The sequence below is a fragment of the Ornithodoros turicata genome, unplaced genomic scaffold (genome assembly GCF_037126465.1).
Source record: "Ornithodoros turicata isolate Travis unplaced genomic scaffold, ASM3712646v1 Chromosome99, whole genome shotgun sequence".
Taxonomy (NCBI): Eukaryota; Metazoa; Arthropoda; class Arachnida; order Ixodida; family Argasidae; genus Ornithodoros; species Ornithodoros turicata.
In genome coordinates, this window is record NW_026999399.1 from 454,706 (window position 1) to 477,965 (window position 23,260).

Genomic DNA, 23,260 nt, shown 5'->3' on the forward strand with positions numbered 1-23,260 from the left:
ACTGACGGGTGTGGACGCATTAATTATGTTCCTAGCAATTCGTTGGCCGTTAGTGGAAGGGCGTAGCTTCGGTGGGGTTCTGTCTGCTTCAGATGGGGTGCCGATGTGTTGTTCATCACTGCTGAATCGTGCATTTTGTGTCGAACGGATTTACAATGAGGGAATGTAGTGTACGTGTCCGATGGTGGTGAGTGTTCACTCTGTTCAAGTGTTTTTCTGTGTTTGCTTTCCTCTGTTGCCCGGCAGTTGTGCGATTTGTCCTGATATGCCCCGACATGCATGCTTTCCTTTGTTGACGCTTTGTATTTTTTTCTTTTTGACAAGGAACATTCTAGTCTTGACGATGTCGATAGTGCTAGGCTGAATGGGAATAGTGCTATTCTTAATAATTTTGCGATTAAATTAGTTCAGAAATCAACCGCAAGAGGGACAGATGCATGACTTTAGGAGGAGAAAAAGCATTACGATTCAGTTCCGTGCTTGGCTGTCGGATGGAGTAGGCGCATAGTTATGCGCTCCTTGTTACCCGTACTCTGTGTTGATTTGTTGAGTGTCTAGTCCTCTTCTTAGCCATTGATGGAGTTACGTTTTAGGATATTTTCTTCTTTTGCAAGTCTAATTTAGTTAGACTTTGGAATTCCTACAATCACCTCTTATGTATTGTGTTTTTCTGCAACAGTTCCCTATGCAATCGTTATAGTAGAATAAAGGACATAATCTTGGGCTAGTGATTCAATAAATAACAGGTTCCGTCTAGAACGTACGCGTCCTTGAGCCACGCAGCTGCGTGGCTCAAGGCACGCGTACGTTACCGCGTAATACCGCGACACTATTGTTTCAGGTGGACCTTGTCCAGAGTAGTATTACTGAAAAAAAAAAACAGTGTAGCCCTGAGACAATAGGATGACGTCACGACCAATGAGCAACGCGACAAGACGTAATACCGCGACACTATTGTTTCAGGTGGACCTTGTCCAGAGTAGTATTACTGAAAAAAAAAACAGTGTAGCCCTGAGACAATAGGATGACGTCACGACCAATGAGCAACGCAAGAAGAGGGCGCAGGAATGCTCTTCGCTCTTAGCCTCTCGTAGGTGGTCACCGCGGAGGGCGCTAAGGTCGCGCGGGTATGCGTAGCTGCCGCGGCGCGGCGTCCCAGTCAGTTGCTCGTTGGCTCTCGCGGAGAGGAGACGTTCGCTCGGTTGCTCCGCAGTCGCCGCGCCCGCTCAGTTTCTGCCTGGCTCTCGGATGGATGGCTCTCTCATCATCGCCGCAGGGGAAAAAGGTCAGTGATTTACCGATGTTTGAGAGTTCTTTTAACGTGCTCGTGTTAAGGCTTTTCTCGCCTTACGCGCATGTTTAGACTTGTTTAGCTGTGTCCAGTACCAAGCCTGTTGACTCTCGTTTACAGTCGTGTGGCTAGTGGTTCCCGCCTTGTGTTAGCCGCGTAGTGTTGTGCGGTGACGCTGTGGTTAGGCCTTTTCCCTCGCATGCCTAGACTTGTTGAGCAGTGCTGCCATTTTTACGTGCCGCTAGTACTTTGTTGTTTTGTCTTTCTCGCATAGAGCGACGATGCTGGCACCATCTGGTGTGACGCCTTGCAACTAGGTGGCTACCTGCCTCTGCAACCGTCATGGCTCAGTCGCCCGCACTGGCGTGGTTTCTTCAAAATGGCGTTGTTGATTTTCAAATAAATTAGTTCTCACTGTCTGCTTCCTTTCTATCTAGTTTTTTTTTCTACAACCCGAGTTTTACATAGAAAATCCACGTCAAGTATTGCATTGAGTTAGATTTTGCACAATTTAAAAATATTCAAAATTTTAAATTTAAAATCATTTAAAGTAAAAAGTGCAAAACTTGCCGCGGATTTTCTGTGTAAAACTTGGGTTGTATAATTAATTGTTGTATAGTTAATTGGTTGCAATAATTATTAGTTCTCACTGCCTATAGCACCATGCGTCGGAGGTCGGGATGCCCAATATGTCGCCGTATTATAGGCCGCCAAGCCCTACATGTAACATAATTGGCCCAATATTGTCCCTGCTAAGGTGTGGTTATTACTTGCTCTGCCTTGTATACTTACCCCAACTAGTCTGTTTAGAACCTTCCTTGCTGAGGAGCTTTCTGAAAACGACACACGTTAAGTTTCGATGGAGCCATTTTGATGACCATTAGCTGACTTTCGCACTGAAGATCGGAACTATAGCAGCACACCAGCAGAATATATAAACAGAACTATAGCTTTGGTGAAAACCTAGATAGTAAGCACGTTGAACAATGGGCAACTGTTTATGCTAAAACACATTCTCTTGCATTCGGCGTGAAACGACTTGCATTGAATTTTCTTGTAAGGGGTCTGCGATCTAGGAGAGGCATCTTGCGTCGTGTGTTATTCCCTCGAACTCACCTCGTAAATACGTAGACGATGTCGGACTCGTTGACCCCAGGGTATTCAACTATTCTTCCCTTAAGTCTCTCAGAGGTTCTCTCTGAGTCAATTGACTGAAACTGTCTCCCAGGAATTTCCACGAGGTGGTTTCTTTCCTGTTCCTCATTCAGCTGGAAATACACACGGTTAACAAAGTCATGCATGTGTCCCTATGTCATGAAATTCCGTTGCTTTCAATATTTATCATCATCAGTGCCGCCAGTGTGGTCGCTCCGTGACTTAGGCTCAGATTTTTTAATGGGACTGTCCTTCCGCTGCTTTCGTTTTTTTCCTGAGGAACCCACAAAGCTACTCTCGACAGAAGGTAGTCTTCTTTACCTAGTTGAACTCGGCTTCAGTTTTTCTGAACTGCTTCCAGCAGTGAGTCTGATTGCAAGAGTACAGAGCATAACTTTACTAACCGCGGCTTAAAGACAAGCCATCGTCCTATATTTTGAACCTAAAAATGTTTAGAATTGCACTACATGGGTTTGAGAATGGACGATTGCAAGAAATCAGAGTGCTGAATGAAGCACGCGTTGCGCCATGGGAGCTTATTGAACTGAGAAAGACAGAATTGCCGATTGTGTTTCATTTTCGATGACTTTGACACGTGTTAACTTTCACGTAGTAAGGATACCCAAGCTATATCCACTCGGTGTATGCTGTCAAATGTAGCAACATGAACACTAATACGCCATAACAGATGAGGCAGTGGTCCTGCTTGAGCCAATAATGACCTACAAGGCCCTGCTGTAAAACAAGAAAACCGATAGCGTGTCGACGGAAGGCGAGACTTGAAACGAAATGTAGCTCATCAGCAACATTTGTAAATGCGGCCCTGTAGTGTCTGCGAAAGTAATACCAAAGGGGAAGGACTGTCTGAAACTGGGTGGGTTCTCTGTCGGAGCGAAACACGGGTCGGAAACGAAAGTAGCCTTATTTTTGCCCATTAATGATGTACTGAATTTGAAACACAGAACACTGCGATATCAACGCCCCTTGCAAACATGTTCCAATAATTTGTTGCTGCTATGAAATTGCCTTGCCCTCAACCTGGTTTCATGACAGGACCTTGGCTCAGTGGTTGCCCTCTGTATGAATAGGCCCACTAATGCTAATGCATGTCTGGAAGCCGAGTATAAAATCGTACCACATAGGTGTCGTATACTTTCATCTTCAGCTTGATGTCATTTTCTGCAAAGGCTGCATTGATCTGGAACATAGGAAGAGAGATAGACAGTGTCCGTTAATTCGTATATTATGCAGTGTTTTTGCCATACCCGTCGAATTTTGTCATACGCGTCGAAATTCGTAGATTCGAGCTTCGTAGATTACATAGCGGTAAAAATTACAGAAAAGAATTACCTTCGTCCAAGAATAAGTTCCAACAACATCGTATAGTGTGGCTAATGGCGAGTTCCACGCAGAGCGAAAATCATTTTTCCAACCATTGGGTGGGGTTTAAGCAGTGTTGTACAGCTTGGGGAAAAGAGTGCACGGGACAGCACCGTGCCGCATGTCTACATTGCAGTGACATCAAAACAGGAAACAAGGGCGGACACACATACTGATACATGAATAGAATAGTCAGTCACCCGTTTTTGACTGGGAGGTGTTGGGGTCAAATCCTACCGCCGACTGTTCTGTCTGAGGTTTTCCCGGGGTTTTCCTGAGACTTTCCAGTTCCCCCTGAAGTCGGCCCAGCACGCATAGTAACTCCCCTGCCCCCAACTTCTTTATGCTATTCCCTGTTCACCGGTCCACATCTGTACGCCGCTCATAGCCACAGTTGCTTCGCGGCGCTAACACGGAACAACAAAAAAGTTTCATATTCGACCTCTTCCTGGTATAATGCAGACGACCTCTGCGATGAAGACATGCGCCAGTGCCGTGCATGTCAACTATTGTCTCAAGCTGTACATGGCAGTACCGGACATGGACATATACAGTGGTGGCTCTGTGTTCAGTTTGTGAGTAGAGATCTCGCAACGTTGCAACATTTTCCGCTGCAAATATGGGTAGCTGTGGGCTCTCTCAGCGACTTTCTGCAAAGCACATAACTGAAAAACAGCAATGAAGCTTCCTTTTGAAGCTTGAACTTTCGCGTGTTGACCACGAGAAAGCTTTTAATTACGTTTTGGAATGCCCGTTATCATTTTTGAATTGTCCTCTACTAGTTGACCTGATTTTTCCGGGTGACCGAGGTGTACCTCATCTACTTCATAATATGGAAAATACGGGGCACCCAGGACTAACGCGATGGCAATCCTTGAACTTCAACAAAACAAAACAAATAAAATGCGAGGACACCTTGAAATTGCGTGTAATGCTTTGCCAATATGGGTCAAATGTAGGAGCTTACTAGAGAGGATTACGCGCTGCGGGTTTGGCATTAAAGAGGCCATGAAATGGTTAACGCGAAATCTAAGTACTCCGCAGGAAATCGTTCTCATGATCCATAACTATCGTACGACACGATCGACATTTACCCGTATTCAGTACAATGGAGGCGCAGTTACCAGGCAAAAAAAAAAAAAAATAGCGGTGCGTGACAGCCGGATAGATGCCTTCGAAACACCAGCTAAACAGCTGGCTAACCTTTTCAGCGAGTTTCAACTTTCATCGTTGATTTCTTTGTTCATGTGGTCTCTGTAAATCTTTGTTCCTGCTCTTGTTAATATTGTACTGTTATTAAATTACTAAGGTTAAACATTTCCCTATGTATTCCGTCATCGCTCTTAGACTTGTTGCGGCGAATCACCTCATCCCATTGTCATTCATGTAGTCGTTCTTAGGCAACTAATAAATCAATGAATGCATTTCAAGGTTGCATAATACGGCAACTGTTCACCTTCAACCGGGAAACCAAGTAAGTGGTCATTTTTATCCTGTGGTTTATCCCAGATGCCCTAAATCACCATTTTCCGGTTGCTACAGCAGATGCTATGCCCGAGAACACGCACGATCCTCATGACGTCCTCACAGTGTCATCATGTATCGAGCTGTATCCCCAGAACGTCCTAGGGATAACGCTCGTGGACTGTTCTTGAAGAGTAATTCAGATTCGTCCTGTGCCCGCCCCTATAGGTGGATAGCGGGGCGAGTAATGATACTTCGTTTAATTTACATGCTCAGACTCCCTAACACATTTGTTCTGTTTTGCTTTTTCCGGCCGATCCTGAGACATGATAGACATTTCTCTTAAATAAAGAGTATTCCAACGTACAACTCTCTGGCTTCAAAAAGGATGACTGAGGATACATGGAGCATTTATCGTGGAAAGTACAGCAACGCGCGGTTATGTTGCACTGCAAGAAACATAGACATAGTGATCCAGAGCTAATACTTCGATCAATTCCTCGCTTCGAGTATTTCTTTTTTCTTTTCGTAATCGAAAGAAACATGTACAGCTCACCCTTGGTTTTGTGTCGCAGGCGAGCAGGCACTCGAATTTACGGTTGGTCGAGTTCTAAGCAATTAATAGGATCTGTTTTGGCTTCGGAAGAGAATAACACTGAAAACACCACTTGGCGCTTGTTTCTGTGTGACTCCTTGCTGCCCGTCCTGTAAAACTTTGCAGCACTTTTTGCACCTTATTCCTTTTTATTTTATTCGACAGAAGGACATGTCTCGTTCGGGTGACACTCATGAATTTTTGAATTGTGTGAGCGAGAGGTTACTACAATCTGTTAAGGGAAGGGAGGAGAGCGTAGCGTGAGCCTGGGAGAGGAGATGGTAGAGTTACCGTAGTGCATGCGTTATCCCATAAACCTAAGAAGATTAGTCAGGAGCAGGACGCGTCAGTGGTGCAGGCTTCATAGACGGTGTCGAGTTTTTAACGCCCGTGTTGCGGGAAGAAGCATGCAGGGGATTTTGTTTAGTGCAGAACAGTAGTAGTGTACTAGATACAACTGTCGTGTGGATGATGCCATATTGGCCCGCTGCGAGGTGGGTGAATGACAGATTAAGAGAGCATGCGCTTGGGGTTCGGTCGGCCCAGTCTGGCCATTGCGTAGTTCACTGTGCCGCTGCACCTGTGAGCCGGATTGTTGTATGACCTTCAGCGTTCTCAACGACTCTCTAGCGTTTGTTAGAAACGTATTACGTACACGATTCGTTAGAAGTAGAAATATTTCTCAGAGAACCGAGAGGATGGCGGGTGAAGATCAACGGCATGTGTTAATGAAGGAGTCTCTCTCCAGTGGGTACGACTGTAATATCAGCTTCCAGGGCTGTGTTACCTGTTACTTTCGACAATACCAAAGCCATGTAGGTACCGCAATACGTGTTTGAGCGCGCCCGCAGACCGTGTATCACCAGAAGCACAACCGGAACCATGTGGACTCGGATTGGATTAGATAAATAGCGTAGTATGGCTTGAACTGACTCGATAGTCGACAAAGCCACTGTTGTTAGGTGGACGCGTGAGCTAGGGTATCGCAAGTGCAAGCACGCACTTCTGTTTTAGTATTGTTGCTGTTCAATATGGGGGGATAATTGGTGCACAGCGGCGCAGGAAATTAAATATTTTGACTTTTTTTAACAGGATGTGGGAGGACATCGCCCGGGCGCAAAAATGCGCAATCGGCTCAGAAATCATACCCCTGCAAATATGTCTGCAAAAATGGTCAAGAGATATGGAGCGGGGAGAGGAAGTCGCATAGACAGCTCTTCAGAAGAGAATATGTCGGCCGATATGTGATTCATTGAACTGTTAGAAATGAACAAAACACGGAAGAAAACTCCGCACCAGACAAGGTTGTTTTACGGTTTTGTTTTTCGCTTCCCTTATGGTACAGTTATTCCCCGAATGTTGAAGTAGAAAGAATAATCTAGTGCAGAGAGGGAAATCTGCGGAACATTCAATTAGGACAGAATAAAAAGACAAACGAAGTCGCGAAGCACCCGGGGCGAGGACCACAGAGAGACTGACACAACCTGCCTGACACAACCTGCCGTCGACACAATCGCCAATGCTATGCGGAATTTTTTTTCATTTCATTTCATTTATTTCACCTTAAATGCCCATGCGGGCTTTACATAAGGGAGTGGATAAATTGACAAAATATGAACATTTACAAACATGATGCAAACCTGAATTTACATGAAAAAAGAAAAATAATAATTCAAAATAAATGAGAGCCACAAAAAGTACACCGTACATAATAAGCCATTAATGCAAAAAAAAATATGAATCCAAAAGTGAACATCGTAGTAAAAACACATTAGCAAAGGAGATATGATGACAACTGTGAGCCAAATGAAGCACTGTCCTGATATGTTTAATAGTGATTCGGGTAGACCATTCCATTCGCTTATTGCGAGAGACAGAAATGAGTTAGAGTAAGCTAATGTTCTGCATTGAGGACGTCTTATTTTGTATGGATGATCAATGCGAGATGACACGTAGTCAGGCGGTGTTATGAGGATGTCCTTAAGGAATGGAAGGTGATGGTAAATTCTGTGCAGTAGTGTGAGACGTGCGACCTTGCGACGGATGTTAAGTAGAGATAACTGAAGACTAGATTTCATTTCTGTTATGCTGGAATGACGAGAATAATTAGAGCATATGAAGCGACAGGCATGGTTTTGAACACTCTCGAGCTCACGCGAAAGATAGTCTTGGTGAGGGTTCCAGATGGATGAGGCATATTCTAACTTACTGCGGATGAGTGATTCGTAAGCCACTTTCTTTACTGTGATGGGAGCATGTTTAAGATTGCGCCTGAGATCGCCGAGGGTTCTGTTAGCGTTGGCGGTGAGCTTGGTTATGTGTTCCTTCCAGGACATATCAGAGGTGAAGGTGATTCCAAGATAAGTTAAGGAGGTTACGGACTCAATGGGGAGGTCGTTAATGTAATAAGCAAAGCTAGGAACGTTTTCTCGTAAAATGAACGACCTTGCACTTCGAGCTGTTTAGTTTCATTTGCCATCCGGAACACCAGTTCTGAACGCGGCGAAGGTCGTCCTGAAGCAGTGATTGATCGGAGGAGTTAAGATATTTTTCTGTAAATGACACAGTCGTCGGCAAATAGACAGACCATCAGGTAGATCGTTAATGAAGATCAAAAAGAGGAGTGGGCCCAAGACAGTTCCGTGGGACGCCTGAGATAACGCGTGACCCAGGGGAAGAGCAATTATTGACAGATGTGTATTCATGTCTGTCATGGAAATCGCGAATCCAAGCAACGACGGGCGGGTTTATACGTAGGCGGGCTAACGTGTAAAGTAATCGTTCATGAGGCACACGATCAAAGGCCTTGAAAAAGTCTATAAAAATGGCGTCAGTTAGGCAGTTATGATCCATGTTGAAAGTAGATTATTAGAAAAGCTAGATAATTGTGTCTCACACGAGAAATTTTTGCGGAATCCGTGTTGGAATGGTGAGAGAAGGTTATTAGTTTCCAAGAATGATATTAGGTTTGAAAATAGGACGTGTTTCATTATTTTTGAACAGACATTAGTAAGGCGAATGGGACGATAGTTCGTCAGCTGGTTACGTTCGCCAGATTTAAAGATCGGGGCGAGCTTGCCTACCTTGCAGTCGCTGGGCACGGCTTCAGTTAGTAATGATTGGGAGAAAATGAGGGACAGGAAGCTACTGCAGGGGTTTTTAATGCTGTTGAGTACTTTTGCGTTAATGTCGTCAATACCTGCGGCAGAGGGCTTTAATCTGTCAATGATATTCACTATTCCATCAGCATTAATCACGACGGGTGGCATCATTTCATGAGTAAGAGGAGGGAGAGACGGCACAGAAGACGCGTCCTCACGCGTAAATACAGAAGCAAAGAACTTATTAAATGCAAGAGTTTTTGTTTGTTTGTCGATGGTCTCATGGCAAACAGTACTCGTGTTAGTCTACATGACCGGAACTTAGATGATGAAGGTAGACATCGGAGTTTCTGCATTTCTCGCTTCGTTTATGGTCAGGAAGCCGGTCATTAAGACAGCGGGAAGTCAGTTGCACATATATCGTCCTACAGGAGAAAGGGTGTAGAGTAGACGGCATTCTTGCAGTGCGGCATATACCGGTTGTTTCACGAAGGTCTCCAGGCTTGATAGTTCGTAAAGAGGTGGGGCCATCGAAGAAATTTCTTTTTCGTAAACATGCTTGGGACATGGGTCATCAACTGAGTCGTGAGCGGATCATATGGACACGCTCACTAAGTAGTCAATCATCCTAATTTTTAAAGTTTACTTTGCACGCATTCAAGACAACTGTTTCCCGTATCGGCACCTTCAGCGAAACATATTCAAAGAAACAAAAAACAAACGTGTCACGTTCATATAGAATGCCAAGCATAGCAATGCGTATCTTGCTGCTGTTCCTAATCTTCCGTCGCCCCGTGTTATGTACTAATCGGATGAACACGACATAGACAGCCGGATAGCTGATTGAAAGAGCACATTGGTGCACTACTCCGCGCAAGAAATATGTAAACCGAAACCGATTAATTGCTCGAAAAAGTCCTATGCGTCGACGAGTTTTTTTTTTTAACGAATGTTTCTCGCTGAAGGTCCCCATACATAAAACAGATATACCGTAGGTGTGTGAAATAAAATTGAAAAATGGGATGTGTATTTTATTCGTGAGAGTATGCAAATGAGCCGCTCACAACTCAGTTCACGGCAGATGTCTTAACCAAAAAGAAAGGTCCGCTTTGGTACCACCTGTTTACGAATTATTCAGCCGAGGTCCTTTCGTTAAACACCCTGTAGAGCAGACGCATCCCTGCTACACCTGACTTTAGGTACTCTGGTGTTTTTTTGCATAGTGGAGGGCGCGTATTTGGCTGGGTAATCACCATCATCATCATGATCAAATCAAGTTGTTTTCCTGAAACGGTAGGACAAGCAGGACAATCACCCAGCAAGTAGAATGCATCCTAGTGGATGAATTCGGGACAAGTTCATTTTGTTGAGTTTGGGGTCCGGTGAACCTCAGGAAGTGGACTCAATCAAGTATTTCGTATCCATTTGCTTAAAAAAAGTACAGAGTTCTATAGCTTTCACAGCAAGCTCTATCATGAAGACAACCTCTCCCACAATGTGAGAAACATACCTTCTCTCTACACATTCCCACCATACGCAGTACGTACATCTATTTCACACTTACCATGTTAAGCTGGCTTTGTGCATATATCAGGAATTGTTCCTTCGATATCGTACTGTAGCTGCGGTCACCGACGAAGAGGACTGTGATAGGACGCGTTTCAGCCAGTTTAGTCAGTTCTTCGTCGGTCAGGGGACGCCTTGTAGCTGTAATTGAATATGAAAGCATCAGTGGCACTCTGCTCATATTTACGTGTTACTCTAGCTCCTATTTGTTTGTCATGTTGAAGGTTAAGTGCGCCTCGTGAAATGGATTCAATGGGAACTGTGTGGGGCCAACGTGCATAAACAGTTGTACAGCAGCACAACATTTGTACTCTCCCGCCATTGGTGCAGGATTCGTTCTTATGCAGATATTAGGATTTTTATGACCGGAAGTGAATTATGAGTGAAAATAAAATTTGGTATGAGTTACATTGATGCGTTAATTTGATGGAACGGACTACAGCTAATCGATATCGATTTCTATTGCCAAATAGTAATTTTTCAGTTCATTCACTTTTTGCCATCGTCTTACCAAGTGATCGGTATGTTTTGCGTCTAAAGGCGCATAACGGGTGGAGTGGTGCTAGCCGGCGATACTGAATGGTGCGCGTTCCCAACCAGCGCACGTCAAAGAGAGAGACAGTATGGGTGTAGTGGCACGAAAGCGGTAAAGGGAAAAGAGCGCCATAACTATGGTGAGTGTGTGAGAGATGAGGATAAGAGAGAGAGGGGAGGATGACGATAACAAGTGAGTGCGGCAGTTAAAAGCTATCTACAATTATGAGCAATGAGATGATCCAGGATAACAGATTTACATGATGAGTTAGATGACAAAGACTAAAAGCGGGGCAATGCTGAACATCTACATCTGACACGAGTCAGTACGACTGAGATTTTCGAGTTTGGAACCGCACTGCGAATAACTTCATTTTAATGAATACTATCAGTCAAAGTTCCTTGCTTCATCTGCTACTGCAGACGTTCGTGTGCTACTCAGTCTGTGCAAGCATCTGCTGGGACTTCGAGGCTCTTTGTGCAACGGACTTTTGGCCTTTAGCCGGAAGAGATGCCTTCACGTGTGCCTCCTTCATTTTTGGAAACACACCAGTTGTCGATTGGACAATTCGTAGCGATTCTAGGGAGCACAGAGTGTCACGGTTCGAGTCTCGTTGATCCGTCCGCAAGTGATGAGAGAAGTCCCATCGAATATTTCCAACAGACGTAACCGGGCATTAAAAAAACGTGTAAAACTTTGAAGACGAAACGCCAATGTCTTTGCATGCAGCGGTCCGGCGTAACATTAAGCGAATACAAAAATAAGACTCTTGCACGTTCCTTGCTTTTCACGGCTTTCATTACCACTTTACAGGATCAGCGACTCAAAGCTCGCTTTGCTCAACAAGTGTCGTTGGTATCAATAATGCCTTACGTATCGCCGAAGCCTTTCTCCAGGCAGAACGAGAGCCTCGTCAACGCGAACAACACCCACATCAACACATGTAAGTAAAGTGCCAAGTGCCGATATTCGGGAACACAAGAAATGTTCCATTGTCGAGTGTTCCTGTAGTTTCACAAAGGAAAGCTGTACAGTTGGTTTCTAAATGGTACATAGCCAACGCGTGTGCAGAAGGGAACTTCTCATGCGTTATATGGCCGTCGACAGGTAAGGACTAGAAGTAGGACGAATCCACAATTTTACCAATCCGAATCCAAAGACGGTTCTGCGACTCCACCACGCCTACGATTCTAGAATCTACTTCGTAAATGTAAACTATGACGTTGTTTCATCGACTGCAGGAGAAACTCCCGAGTATACATTGTTTCAATAAAAGTAACAAACGATCAAAACCGAAATCATATTGCCTTTAAGCGTGTAATGGGAGAGTTCCTTCCTGAACTCCTTCAGTCCAGAACAATTCAACCACACACCACACAGATCTATTTGGTTTTCTGTGGACACCGGAGGCGCAACCTTTAAAAATATACAAATAAATGTGCTTCGTGGATCGAAATGCTCCTATTCGCCGTTTTGGGCACTGGGAATCGAGGATTCGGAGATTCTATTGGTCCATCCGTTGCGAACACTGTGACGACTTTTCGAGATGAGGATCAAGTATTGGCATAAACGCCACCGCGACAGAGGTTCGACTAATGGTCGACACACTATTACTGTGTAATATAATGGAGGGATATATGACTTAAGCTGGGAAAGCTGAGCCTAGATCCCACTGCTCAATAACTCTCAACAAAGTCACTTCCTAATCATTGGATGCCGTTGAAATGTGAGGGTTTGATGGAAGTAGCAGACTCTAGTTCATCAACTCTGCAACTTGAAACGCTCTTCAACGGCTTCAAAGGCGTCAGTAGAGGTCGAACATCTAGAACAAGCCGCACAGGCAAAGAGGTTTCACCCATCACCGCAGATCGCCTTGACTTTTGCTAATATGCCAGCCCCGGAAACCGTGACCGAGCTCTGGGCGTCCATTTGTTTTGTTGGGTACTTCGGATAGTGAAGAGTACTGTGAAGACGTTTCCGAATCTGTGCTCAGCTTTGATTGTGTTTTTGAGGAATTAAGAGATTTCCTTTCACTTAAATTCGCTAAAGTGCTTCAGGATAATAGGCGCTATGTCCCGCCTACCGATCCTTCGACACACTTGGACCCCAGCAAGACCGTCTACTTGGCGGAGGATGCACTTTCGATAGGCATTGGAGCGGTGATCTACTACAAGATTAGTGGCAAGAATCAGTCATTCGTCCATGTTTGGCAGACAACAGAGAGTTGTAGCAGGCCGCTGGTAACGTTGGTAACGTGGTGGTGGTGGTGGGGGGGGGGGGGGCGGGGGGTCGAGGTAGCTTGCCGTTGTTGGCCGCACTCAAGTAACGTGGCTTGCGTCGACTCGTGTCAACCGGAACCAATCAGTGGATGAGATTCTAAGTCACGCACTAGTGCGATTGGTTCCGATAGGCACGATAACCTTATCAACGGCATGTGAGTGAGGTGTGTGAGTGAAATGTAAGAGTGAAAGGAGGACGAGTGAGAGAGAGTTGCTGGCTTGCTCCTTCAGATGACGCACCCTGGAAGTCGCTGGGAAGGCGTGTTAGCTTAGCTCAATTTGTAAAGCCCTGGACCGGCAATCCAGAAGATGTGGGTTCCATCCCTACAGCTGGCTAACCTTTTCCGTGACTTTCATCTTTCATCTTTGATTTCTTAGGCAATTTGAGGCTTTGTTTGTATCTGTCCCTTCCATGTTGTTCCAGCCTCAGAACATCAGTTTCTCTCTCTCGTTCAACAGGTGCCGCTTGCGTCGATTTCCGTCGTATGAATGTGTGTATGAGTGAGCAAAAAATGTAAGAGTGAAAGGAGTGAGAGTGAGTGGCTGGTTTGTCGTCCTTTCAGATGACGCACCCCGAAAGTCGCTGGAGAGGCGTGTTAGCTTAGCTCAATTGGTAGAGCCCTGGACCGGTAATCCAGAAGATGTGGGTTCGATCCCTACAGGTGGCTAACCTTTTCCGTGACTTCCATCTTTCATCATTAATTAAGTATACCATTTTAGTTGGCCATCGAACACTGATACGACCGGCTAGGAGAGATATCCGAGAGGCTTCGTTTTCGTTTCTTCTTTCTCGCTCTCTCCTTTTCTCTTCTTTTTTTTTGGGGGGAGGGGGGAGGGGGAGGGCTTATTAATACCTGAAGACAATTTATGATACAGCTATAGGATGTCACGCTTCCTCGCGAACGCAGGAGCCTCTCTAGCGAGGAAAACGCGATTGTAAAAGGGGGACACTTGGCCCATTCGTATTATAACACATTACTCTGCTCTCTTTTGGTCACAATAATCCTCGTTGCTTTGTCAATGTCATCTGCATTTTTTAGATAATGTAGATTTGTCGTTCACCTCGAAGCTACAACAACAACAACAAAAATAAAAAAACGTAAGAAATCACGACTTTCTGTTTGAGTCCGAGTTTGATTTGCGATTATCTGACGACTTTCCGTTGCTGTGACCTCTCAAAATGTATCTATCAAAGTCCATCATAATAAGCGCAATTTCAGACAACGAAAAAAAGAAAAATTTCGTGTCTGCGTTCCTGTCTTTTATTATCCATACTTAATACAGCTAACGCCGTAGTGGATCAAATCTCTTGCAGCCTAATGCCGCGTGTTTTTCGAGAGCCGTACTCCTGGCTTTTCGTTTCGTCTGTGGAGAGGGTGCTAGCAGGTGTGCTGTCTTATCAGCGTTCTTCTGAAGATTTACAATCTTGATCCAGCCGTACATGATCGCGCTTTCAGCGGTACTGCGGTTTCAGATCGCGCTTTCAGCAGTTTCTGTAGGTGTGAAGAACAGTATATTGAATGCTTCATAAGCTACTGCGTGCACCACGTAAAAGTCAGTTGTGTAGCATCGGTTGCTAGTACATATGACTCGAATAAATACGAATGAAGCACGATGAACATTTGATTTACACATCAGAGTCTTCATGTTGGGAAAAACTTCGCATGGCTGCATATGCGATCACAATGTCCTCCTTTAGCTTTGAAGCCAAAATAAACCGGGGCACTTCAAACCACCTTACTCAAACTGTGACGCAACATTTGCCTCAGCTTGTCGTCGTCTGGACCTTTGGACGTCGTTCCCGATTTCCGTTCTTAGCTCACCTCGCGTCATAGAGTCCACATCTAACATGCGTGACACGCGCTGTTCGAGTTCGTGTTCGACACTTAAACATGGCCTCTTTCCTCTTGTCTCTTGGATGCCACCTTCTTCCCAGTACGTGACGTCACGTTTCTGATATCTCCTAGCCTGTAGCGCTGATGAATTTTCTTCTATCCTTTAACATATATTTTAGCCTATCCCATGTTGCGTCCCATTAGTTTGTTCGCCGACTATGTAGGTTCTCTAAGACACAGTTTTTCTTTTCTAGTCCTTGGCTAGAAAACCATCCTAGTCAGCGCTGCTGCATGTGGCTCATCGCGGCGTGATGCGAAAAAAACATGTATATACGGGGTCAAGCTCTCCTGTCCGTACCCCTTGCATTTGGTTCCAGATCTAGAAACTTAGTTAGGGCGTTTAACGTCTTCTGACGCAGATCTTTCCCTGCAGTATCTTGCTTAAATTCTTTTACCACACCTCTGAAAAGATCCCATAACTGCAGGGGCGCCGCTAGGCAATTTTTCAGGGAGGGGCAAAAATCTCGGGCCCGATCGCCTCTGCACAGTCCCCTCGGGATGGGTGCCGTTCGACAGCTCTCTTGAGCAATTATTCCGAGTACCACCAGTGCCATCAGCAATTTATTCTCATAAATTTATTAATGATAACGCAACGCATGCCTTATTATGTGGCTGGAGCTTTCAGTGCTTGGACACCGCAGCACATTTGCGAGAGGTCGTGTGCTGCGAAAAAGAAAAGTATGAGAAATACGGCGGGAACTTTCAGAGATGTGCAGCCTTCGCCACGTAGGCAGGGCTCTGGCAAAGTCACAAAACGAAAAAAAAGAAAATCATGAGTCAGGGATGGGCAAGTGCCCCCCCCCCCCCCCCTCCCCTGACGGCGCCCATGCGTAACTGTGCTCGTTCATCTCTGGTGTCCGAGGAGAGGACCAGGGTCACAAGGCGTGGTAGATTCTCAAGAAGTAAATCGGCATTCTTTCCTGTTAATGATGTGAATTAAGGAACTTCCGTTTTGCTGTCCGCGATCAGTCTGACATTCGCACCAGATCCATTTATAATGTCCACCAGCTTTCTCACGAACGTGTCTTTTCCTTTCGGGTGGCACACTTATTAGCAGTGTATAGCAGTGTATACGTCCTGCATTTCCAAGAGCAGGTTTTCAAGAAGCCGCTCGACTATTCGCACCTTCATGTGCAAAACATCAGGGACAATGAAGCGGGGTTCTATGAAGAACAATGGGGGATGCCGCACTAAGTTTTTCATGTTACCATACATAACCTCAATCTGCGTCGGCTTTCTACTCGCCGAATAATAACTTGTGAGTGTTTGTTTCACAAAATTGATTATCATAATAATTCCTAAGAGGATCGTTAATCCTAAGAGCTTATATGCATTCCATTACCGATGCCAAACGATTTAAGAAACGTTTATGCGACCGCTGGGGGGGGAGTGGGGTGACGTAGGAATTCGAGCGATCTGCCTGCCTACACTGGCGGCACTTTGCTCGGTGAAGGGACGAAGAGGGGGAGATGAAGTGGAAAGCTCACGCGTCTGGCTGACATGACTGTTGCGCTTCATAGTCATTTTTCAATTTCCACGGCGTACGTGTTGTCATTGTTTGCTCTAGTTGACCAAACTGTTTCATGTACTTGTTTATTTACCTCCACGTATCTGCGCAATTTTTTGATGTGGTTGTAAATGTTGCATGCTGCTTCGTTAACATTGTTCTACCAAGTGTTAACCTCCCGTTTGTATTGCCTCATGGCCGCGAGGGTAAATAAATAAATTAGTCTGTAGGTCTTACAGCACAACAACCGTCCACCTTCCGCGTACAAATTATTTGCGAGCGATAAATCAGCTTCTTTTGCGGGACTCGCCGATGCCACGCAACTACTGAAGTTTCTCTCTCTCTCTGTTTCCTTATTTATTTTTTTCTTACAGTGGCCGCTCACCGGCCACTGCTGCACGGCTCATGATGTACTGCTTGCGACATACTTGTTTGATATCTCCAGCCCCCGTAAAAGCGGATTACCGAACCAAGTTGCTGTGCTACCGTCGCCTTCGCCTCACTTCCGTTCCCCTGGTGGCGGCGGGGCTGCGCAGCGCCACCAGACGGGAGAGATGACGATCCGATAACCACGCGTCGTCTGCTAGCTCCAAATGCGTCAACGGGGCAGCGCTTTCCTCGGAATGCGGAGTGGAATGGGAATTGTAACTTGTTTCCTTTTGTTCCTGTTTACTGATTTTAAAACATAAGTACACCGAAATTAGGCCACATTTGAGCAGTTCCTGCGGTCGTCAGGACTTTTTGTAAAAGGTGTCACAGTAATGCAAGGGACCACGGCTGCACCGTGTAACTGGCACAAGCGAGGGACTACCTCATTTTATTTACTGGTGTTATGTGAAGCAAGCAAGCCTTGCTTGCTGGCTAGGATAAAAAAAGAAATAATAAATTTATACAAAATGAGGAAAAGAAACGCTGTGGAACACGGGACCTCAGTAACGCGGTGGTGCCCCTCCACTCTCAATCACTGCGCACATTCGCCTGGGCAGGGAAGCGTAGAGGGCGGAACAACACCTTAGGAACAATCTAGAAAGTGTTGATAAGCTTATCAACACTTTCTCGATTGTTCCCGATGTGTTTTTCCTGAGGTGTTCTGACCATTCACTGGTCCATGCATTCGCACTCCGCATTCGGAGGAAAGCGCTGCCCCGTCGACGCATTTGGAGCTAGCAGACGACGCGCGGTTATCGGATCGCCATCTCTCCCGTCTGGTGGCGCTGCGCAGCCCCGCCGCCTAAAGTCCCTCGATCGCTCTTTGGGAAGTAGCGACAACCCTTCCCTCGCCCTCTTTATTTTTCTCCCTTTCACTCCTCCGCCCGCCATGTTCTTCCCAGGTATCGACGCCGGTTCGGTTCGCTGATACATTGTCTTGCTTGCCGCATGTTAATTTCACTTCAGCAGACCGAAATTTTGTGTATGTGGGTGCGTTTTGAATGCTAAACGTCCTTGACTTGTTTTTGAACTCCCAAATCAGAAGTAGGAGCATGCCGCTTAGTGTTACAGCATGACGAAGAACCATTCGGCTGTGCAGTGAAACGCTTGAATGAAAACCAAATGAAAACGTCTTCGAAGGAAGACTTCTCATCTATTTCTCGGAAGTGCTGTTTGCCAGTCCTGCACGACTCCGTTTCCTTGTTAGGAAGATAAAAAGACAAAACATCTGGACAAGCATGACCGATAGTGACTCTCTGTAATGCATCTGCTAGGGAATTGCAACTTAGCCTTTTCGTTCGTTTCTTTTTTTTTTTTCCAGAATCAAACAAACTTCAACCTCAACTACACCAAACTTTTTTCATTTTCTGCACAGCGTCTTGTAAGGAGGTAGCTGTTTCCAAGTAATGCCTCGGTTTACCGTAATTTTTCCCACTAATGTCCCTATGCCTGGCTACTATAATTTTCCCACCCTCAAGTATAAGGGAAAAAAACACACAATTTGGATTTCCTGCTAACACAGCTGCAAGCCTCATGCTGACTAATTGGAACGGCCCTGAAAAGGGTATTTTTTTCAGCGCGTGTTGTCATGTCAGGTTGTTCTTGTCAGGTTGTCACAATCGGGTTGTCTTCATAGGTAAACTTAACCATCTATAGGTGTTCTTATTAGGTTTTTGCCACCTCCTCATGTGAATGTCGTGTAACGTTAGTTTAATTATGTACATTTTTGCGAGCTTAAGTCGGAAATTTGCCTAGTAAAGGTCACTTTTTTACCCCACCAATGTGAAGAGCGTGTCTAATTTAGTCAAATTAACAGGCACAGCTTATCACGTCCGACTTTCGCTGGGATAATGCTTTCCCTCTCCCAATTTTAGGAACTGTTACTTTTTCTACTATCACTCTGTGGGCTGGCTTCGGAACCTCCTTTCGTCGCACTCAGAGCGATTGCGCTCAAAAAGCCATCGCGCGCTATGGTCCGGTGCTCCGAAAAGCATGATATTCGGCTATTTGTTCCGATGGGATAGCTCGTGAATATCACTGTGAATTATCATGATTTGGAGTGAATTTGGCACGCTCTTCATATTGGTGAGTTAAAAAAGTGACCTTTACTTGGCAAATTTCCGAGTTCAATTCACAAATATTTACATAATTAAACTTACATGACATTCACATTAGGAGGTGACAAAAACCTAATAAGAACAAATGCTGTTGACCGCATGACTCTAGGTGGTGTAGTTTTTTTATCATAATTCAATGACACGTTTTCTGGGACACCCTGTATATATCTGTTGGCCGTGTGATAAATGGTTTTCTCGAATTCTTTAACACGTGGGGAACGTCAGCAGAGAAGTAGAGACGGCGGCTTGGGTCACAAGGATGAAGACTATGACACTTGTGCTTTTCGTTGACTTGAAGTTTTTTCCTCCAATCTTGTGCAGCCACGCCTTCCGCCTTGCTACTTCTTTACTGCTTTTCCCCATTGGAACGGCAAACATTGCCTGACCTGTTTCAGGACGACTATTGCACCCGAAGGCACAGCAGCCAGTCATTTTCAGTCGGTGATGATAGGCGATTCAACGCGATAGTTCGGCCTTCAAAAACTACGCGCAAAGAGCACGAACGCACGAACTGAGCGAGGAGCGAACTTGGGAAGATCATGGCGGACGGAAGCAAAGCGACACGGCGGAAGTGGCGCAAACTACCACGTGAGCACCTTCGACCAACGAACGCTCCCTGTCGGCGCCGCAAGGGTTGTCGCTACTTCTCAAAGAGCGATCGAGGGACTTTACCGCCGCCACCAGGGGAACGGAAGTGAGGCGAAGGCGACGGTAGCACAGCAACTTGGTTCGGTAACCCGCTTTTACGAGGGCCGGAGATATCAAACAAGTATGTCGCAAGCAGTACTTGTACGGGCATCAAGCCCGGAATTATTTTTATCTGGATCTTGTAGAGTTGCCCGCTTCATCACGGCTTCTGCGTTAACCACATGACAGACAGAAAGGCGAGGGCGATTACAGCAGCTATCAACGAAACCCGTGCACAAAAGTTACGACTTATCATATTGTTTTGTTTGATTTTAGTGACTTTTTTTTTTCCTTCCATACTTCATCCAATGAAATCATTCCTTGTTCATCAAGATATCTACTGGAGCTGAAAGCACTGCGGTCTTGTCTTGAGTAGGAAGTATGCTAGGACGTTGCCAAAGCTTATTCACTCTGCGCGCGTTCTTGCTATTGTTCTTGTATGCAAGAGCTTTTTTGCCCGTATAGCTCTGCGGCTGAGAATTCTGGGAGTCTGCGACTGGAGTACGAACAGATGGGCTTTCCTATATGTCTTCAGACTGCCTGTACGCCGTAGAACGAATAATTGCAAGAACGGTAATCCATATTCTGTAAGAGAATATGCAAGGAATATATTACACATCTGTGAGAAACTGGTGGACATTATAAAGGGATCTGGTGCGAACGTCAGACTGCTCACTGACAGCAAAACCGAAGTTGCTAAATTCACATCGTTAACAGGAAAGAATGTCGATTTACTTCTTGAGAATCTACCACGCCTTGTGACCCTAGTCCTCTCATCGGACAGCAGAGATGATCGAGCACAGTTATAGGATCTTTTCAGAGGTGTGGTAAAAGAATTTGAGCAAGATACTGCAGGGAAATATCTGCGTCAGGAGACGTTAAACGTACTAACTGTGTTTCTAGATCTGGGAACCAAATGCAAGGGGTACGTACAGGAGAGCGTGACCCGTATACGCATGTTTTTTTTTGCATCACGCCGCGATGAGCCACATGCAGCAGTGCTGACAAGGACGGTTTTCTAGCCAAGGACTAGAAAAGAAAAACTGTGCCTTTAGAGAACCTACATAAATCGGCGAGCAAACAAATGGGACGCAACATAGGATATGTTAAAGGATAGAAGGAAATTCATCAGCGCTACAGGCTAGGAGATATCAGAAACGTGACGTCACGTACTGGAAGAAGGTGGCATCCAAGAGACAAGAGGAAAGAGGCCACGTTTAAGTGTCGAACTCGAACTCGAACAGCGCGTGTCACGCGTGTTAGATGTGGACTCTTTGACGAGAGGTGAGCTAAGAACGGAAATCGGGAACGACGTCCAAATATCCAGACGACCCGATCCAGACGACTCGATCCAGCTGACGCAAATGTTGCGTCACAGTTTGAGTAAGGTGGTTTGAAATGCCCCCGTTTATTTTGGCTTCAACGTTAAAAGGAGACATTGTGATCGCATATGCAGCCATGCGAAGTTTTTCCCAACATGAAGACTCTGATGTGTAAATAAAATGTTGATCGTGCTTCATTCGTACTTATTCGACTCATACGTACTAGCAATCGGTGCTACACGATTGACTTTTACGTGGTGCACGCAGTTGCTTATCAACCAGTCAATAAACTTTTCTTCTCACCTACAGAAACAAAGATGTACGAATGAAAAAGACGCGATGGCGAACAACACAGTCCCAAGCAGTTCTATGCTGAAAGCGCGAGCATGTACGGCTGGATCAATATTGTAAATCTTCAGAAGAACGCTGATAAGACAGCACACCTGCTAGCACACTCTCCACAGACGAAAAGAAAGCCAAGAGTACGGCTGTCGAAAAACACGCAGTATTAGGCTGCAATAGGGATAGATTTGATCCACTACGGCGTTAGCTGTATTAAGTATGGAAGATAAATGACAGGAACGCAGGACAAACATTTTCCTTTTTTTTTTCGTGGTCTGAAATTGTTGCTTACTTTGATGGATTTTGATAGATACATTTTGAGAGATGGGAACAACAGAAAGTCGCAAGAAAATCGCAAATCAAACTCAAACTCAAACCACAGAAAGTCGTGATCTCTTAAGTTTTTTGTTGTTGTAGTTTCGAGGTGAACGACAAATCTACATATCTAAAAAATGCAGATGACATTGACAAGGCAACGAGCATTACTGTGATCAAAAGAGAGCAGAGTAATGTGTTATAATACAAATGGGCCAAGTGGCCGCCTTTTACAATTGCGTTTTCCTCGCTAGAGAGGCTCCTGCGTTTGTGAGAAGCGTGACATCCTATAGCTGTATCATAAATTGTCTTCAGGTATTATAAGCCCCCCCCCCAAAAAAAAAAGAAAAAAGGATCGATCGAGAAAGAAGAAACGAAAACGAAGCCTCTCGGATATCTCTCCTAGCCGGTCGCATCAGTGTTCGATGGCTAACTAAAATGGTATACTTATTTAGCTTCACTAATTTTCAAAGATGGACCCAATGACAGCATCGAAGCCCTTGGAGTCATTGTACATTCTCTATGACCGACACAATGGTGTCTATAATTATGAACCTATCCTCGATAAACTTGGTTTGACAACGTCAGCACATCGTAGAACCTCAGATATCACATTTTCCTGTGCGAAGTAGTACATGTCGTCTTAAGCTGTCGCTGGTCTATTTTCTGCCGTTCATTTTAGTTCTTTCTTGTAGTTGCTTCCTTCCTTCATTATCTTCACATAACGTTCCACGAGCAGTGGTGTAGGGTACGCACCTCCGCGGTGAAACACCCCATCTCATCGTCATCATTTATGGTTGTTGTGCCGTTCACTCCGACCACAACTCTATTTTATGTTTTGTTTGATTGCTCACAGTTTAGCAGATACCAACAGACTTCGTAACAGCCATAATGTACACACGTTTGCTCTTTATAACAACCTCAACGATGTCAACAGCTGTCAAGTTTTTAGTTTTTTATATCCTATACCCTTACCACGTGATGTTACACACAAATCCGTATTGTTATTTCTTATTTATCTTCTCTTTTAGTCTCTTCTGCGCTGAGCCATTTCCCATACCTGTGGTTGCGCGTGGCCTTGAACGTAGGCTTCGCCGCAACGTTCTCGTCCGGCGATGGAAGGGCTCCTTTACAGGTTCAAAATTTGGAACCCGAATGGAACCTTGAAGATGCCACTATTCATGCCCAAAAATTGCTCAAAGCTTTGTCCTGGCAGAGGCAAGATGCAATTAGAGAACGAATTGCAAAGCGCTGCCAGCTGAATATGTAACACGCGCTTT

The 23,260-nt window shown here is 45.1% G+C and overlaps 1 protein-coding gene across 2 annotated transcripts in view; it reads right to left on the reverse strand.

Moving 5' to 3' along the window:
* The window catches only part of LOC135374696 (uncharacterized), a 58,785-nt gene extending 47,901 nt beyond the window's left edge, over positions 1-10,884 (reverse strand). For both annotated transcript variants that reach the window (XM_064607615.1, XM_064607614.1), the window contains exons 1-4: positions 10,551-10,884; positions 3,582-3,644; positions 2,408-2,559; positions 2,084-2,124 (exon numbers count right to left, since the gene is read on the reverse strand). In XM_064607615.1, coding sequence (XP_064463685.1) covers positions 2,084-2,124; positions 2,408-2,559; positions 3,582-3,644; positions 10,551-10,733 — 439 coding nt within the window. In that variant the 5' untranslated portion in view covers positions 10,734-10,884. The remainder of the gene's footprint in view (positions 1-2,083; positions 2,125-2,407; positions 2,560-3,581; positions 3,645-10,550) is intronic.
* Positions 10,885-23,260: the final 12,376 nt, after the last annotated feature.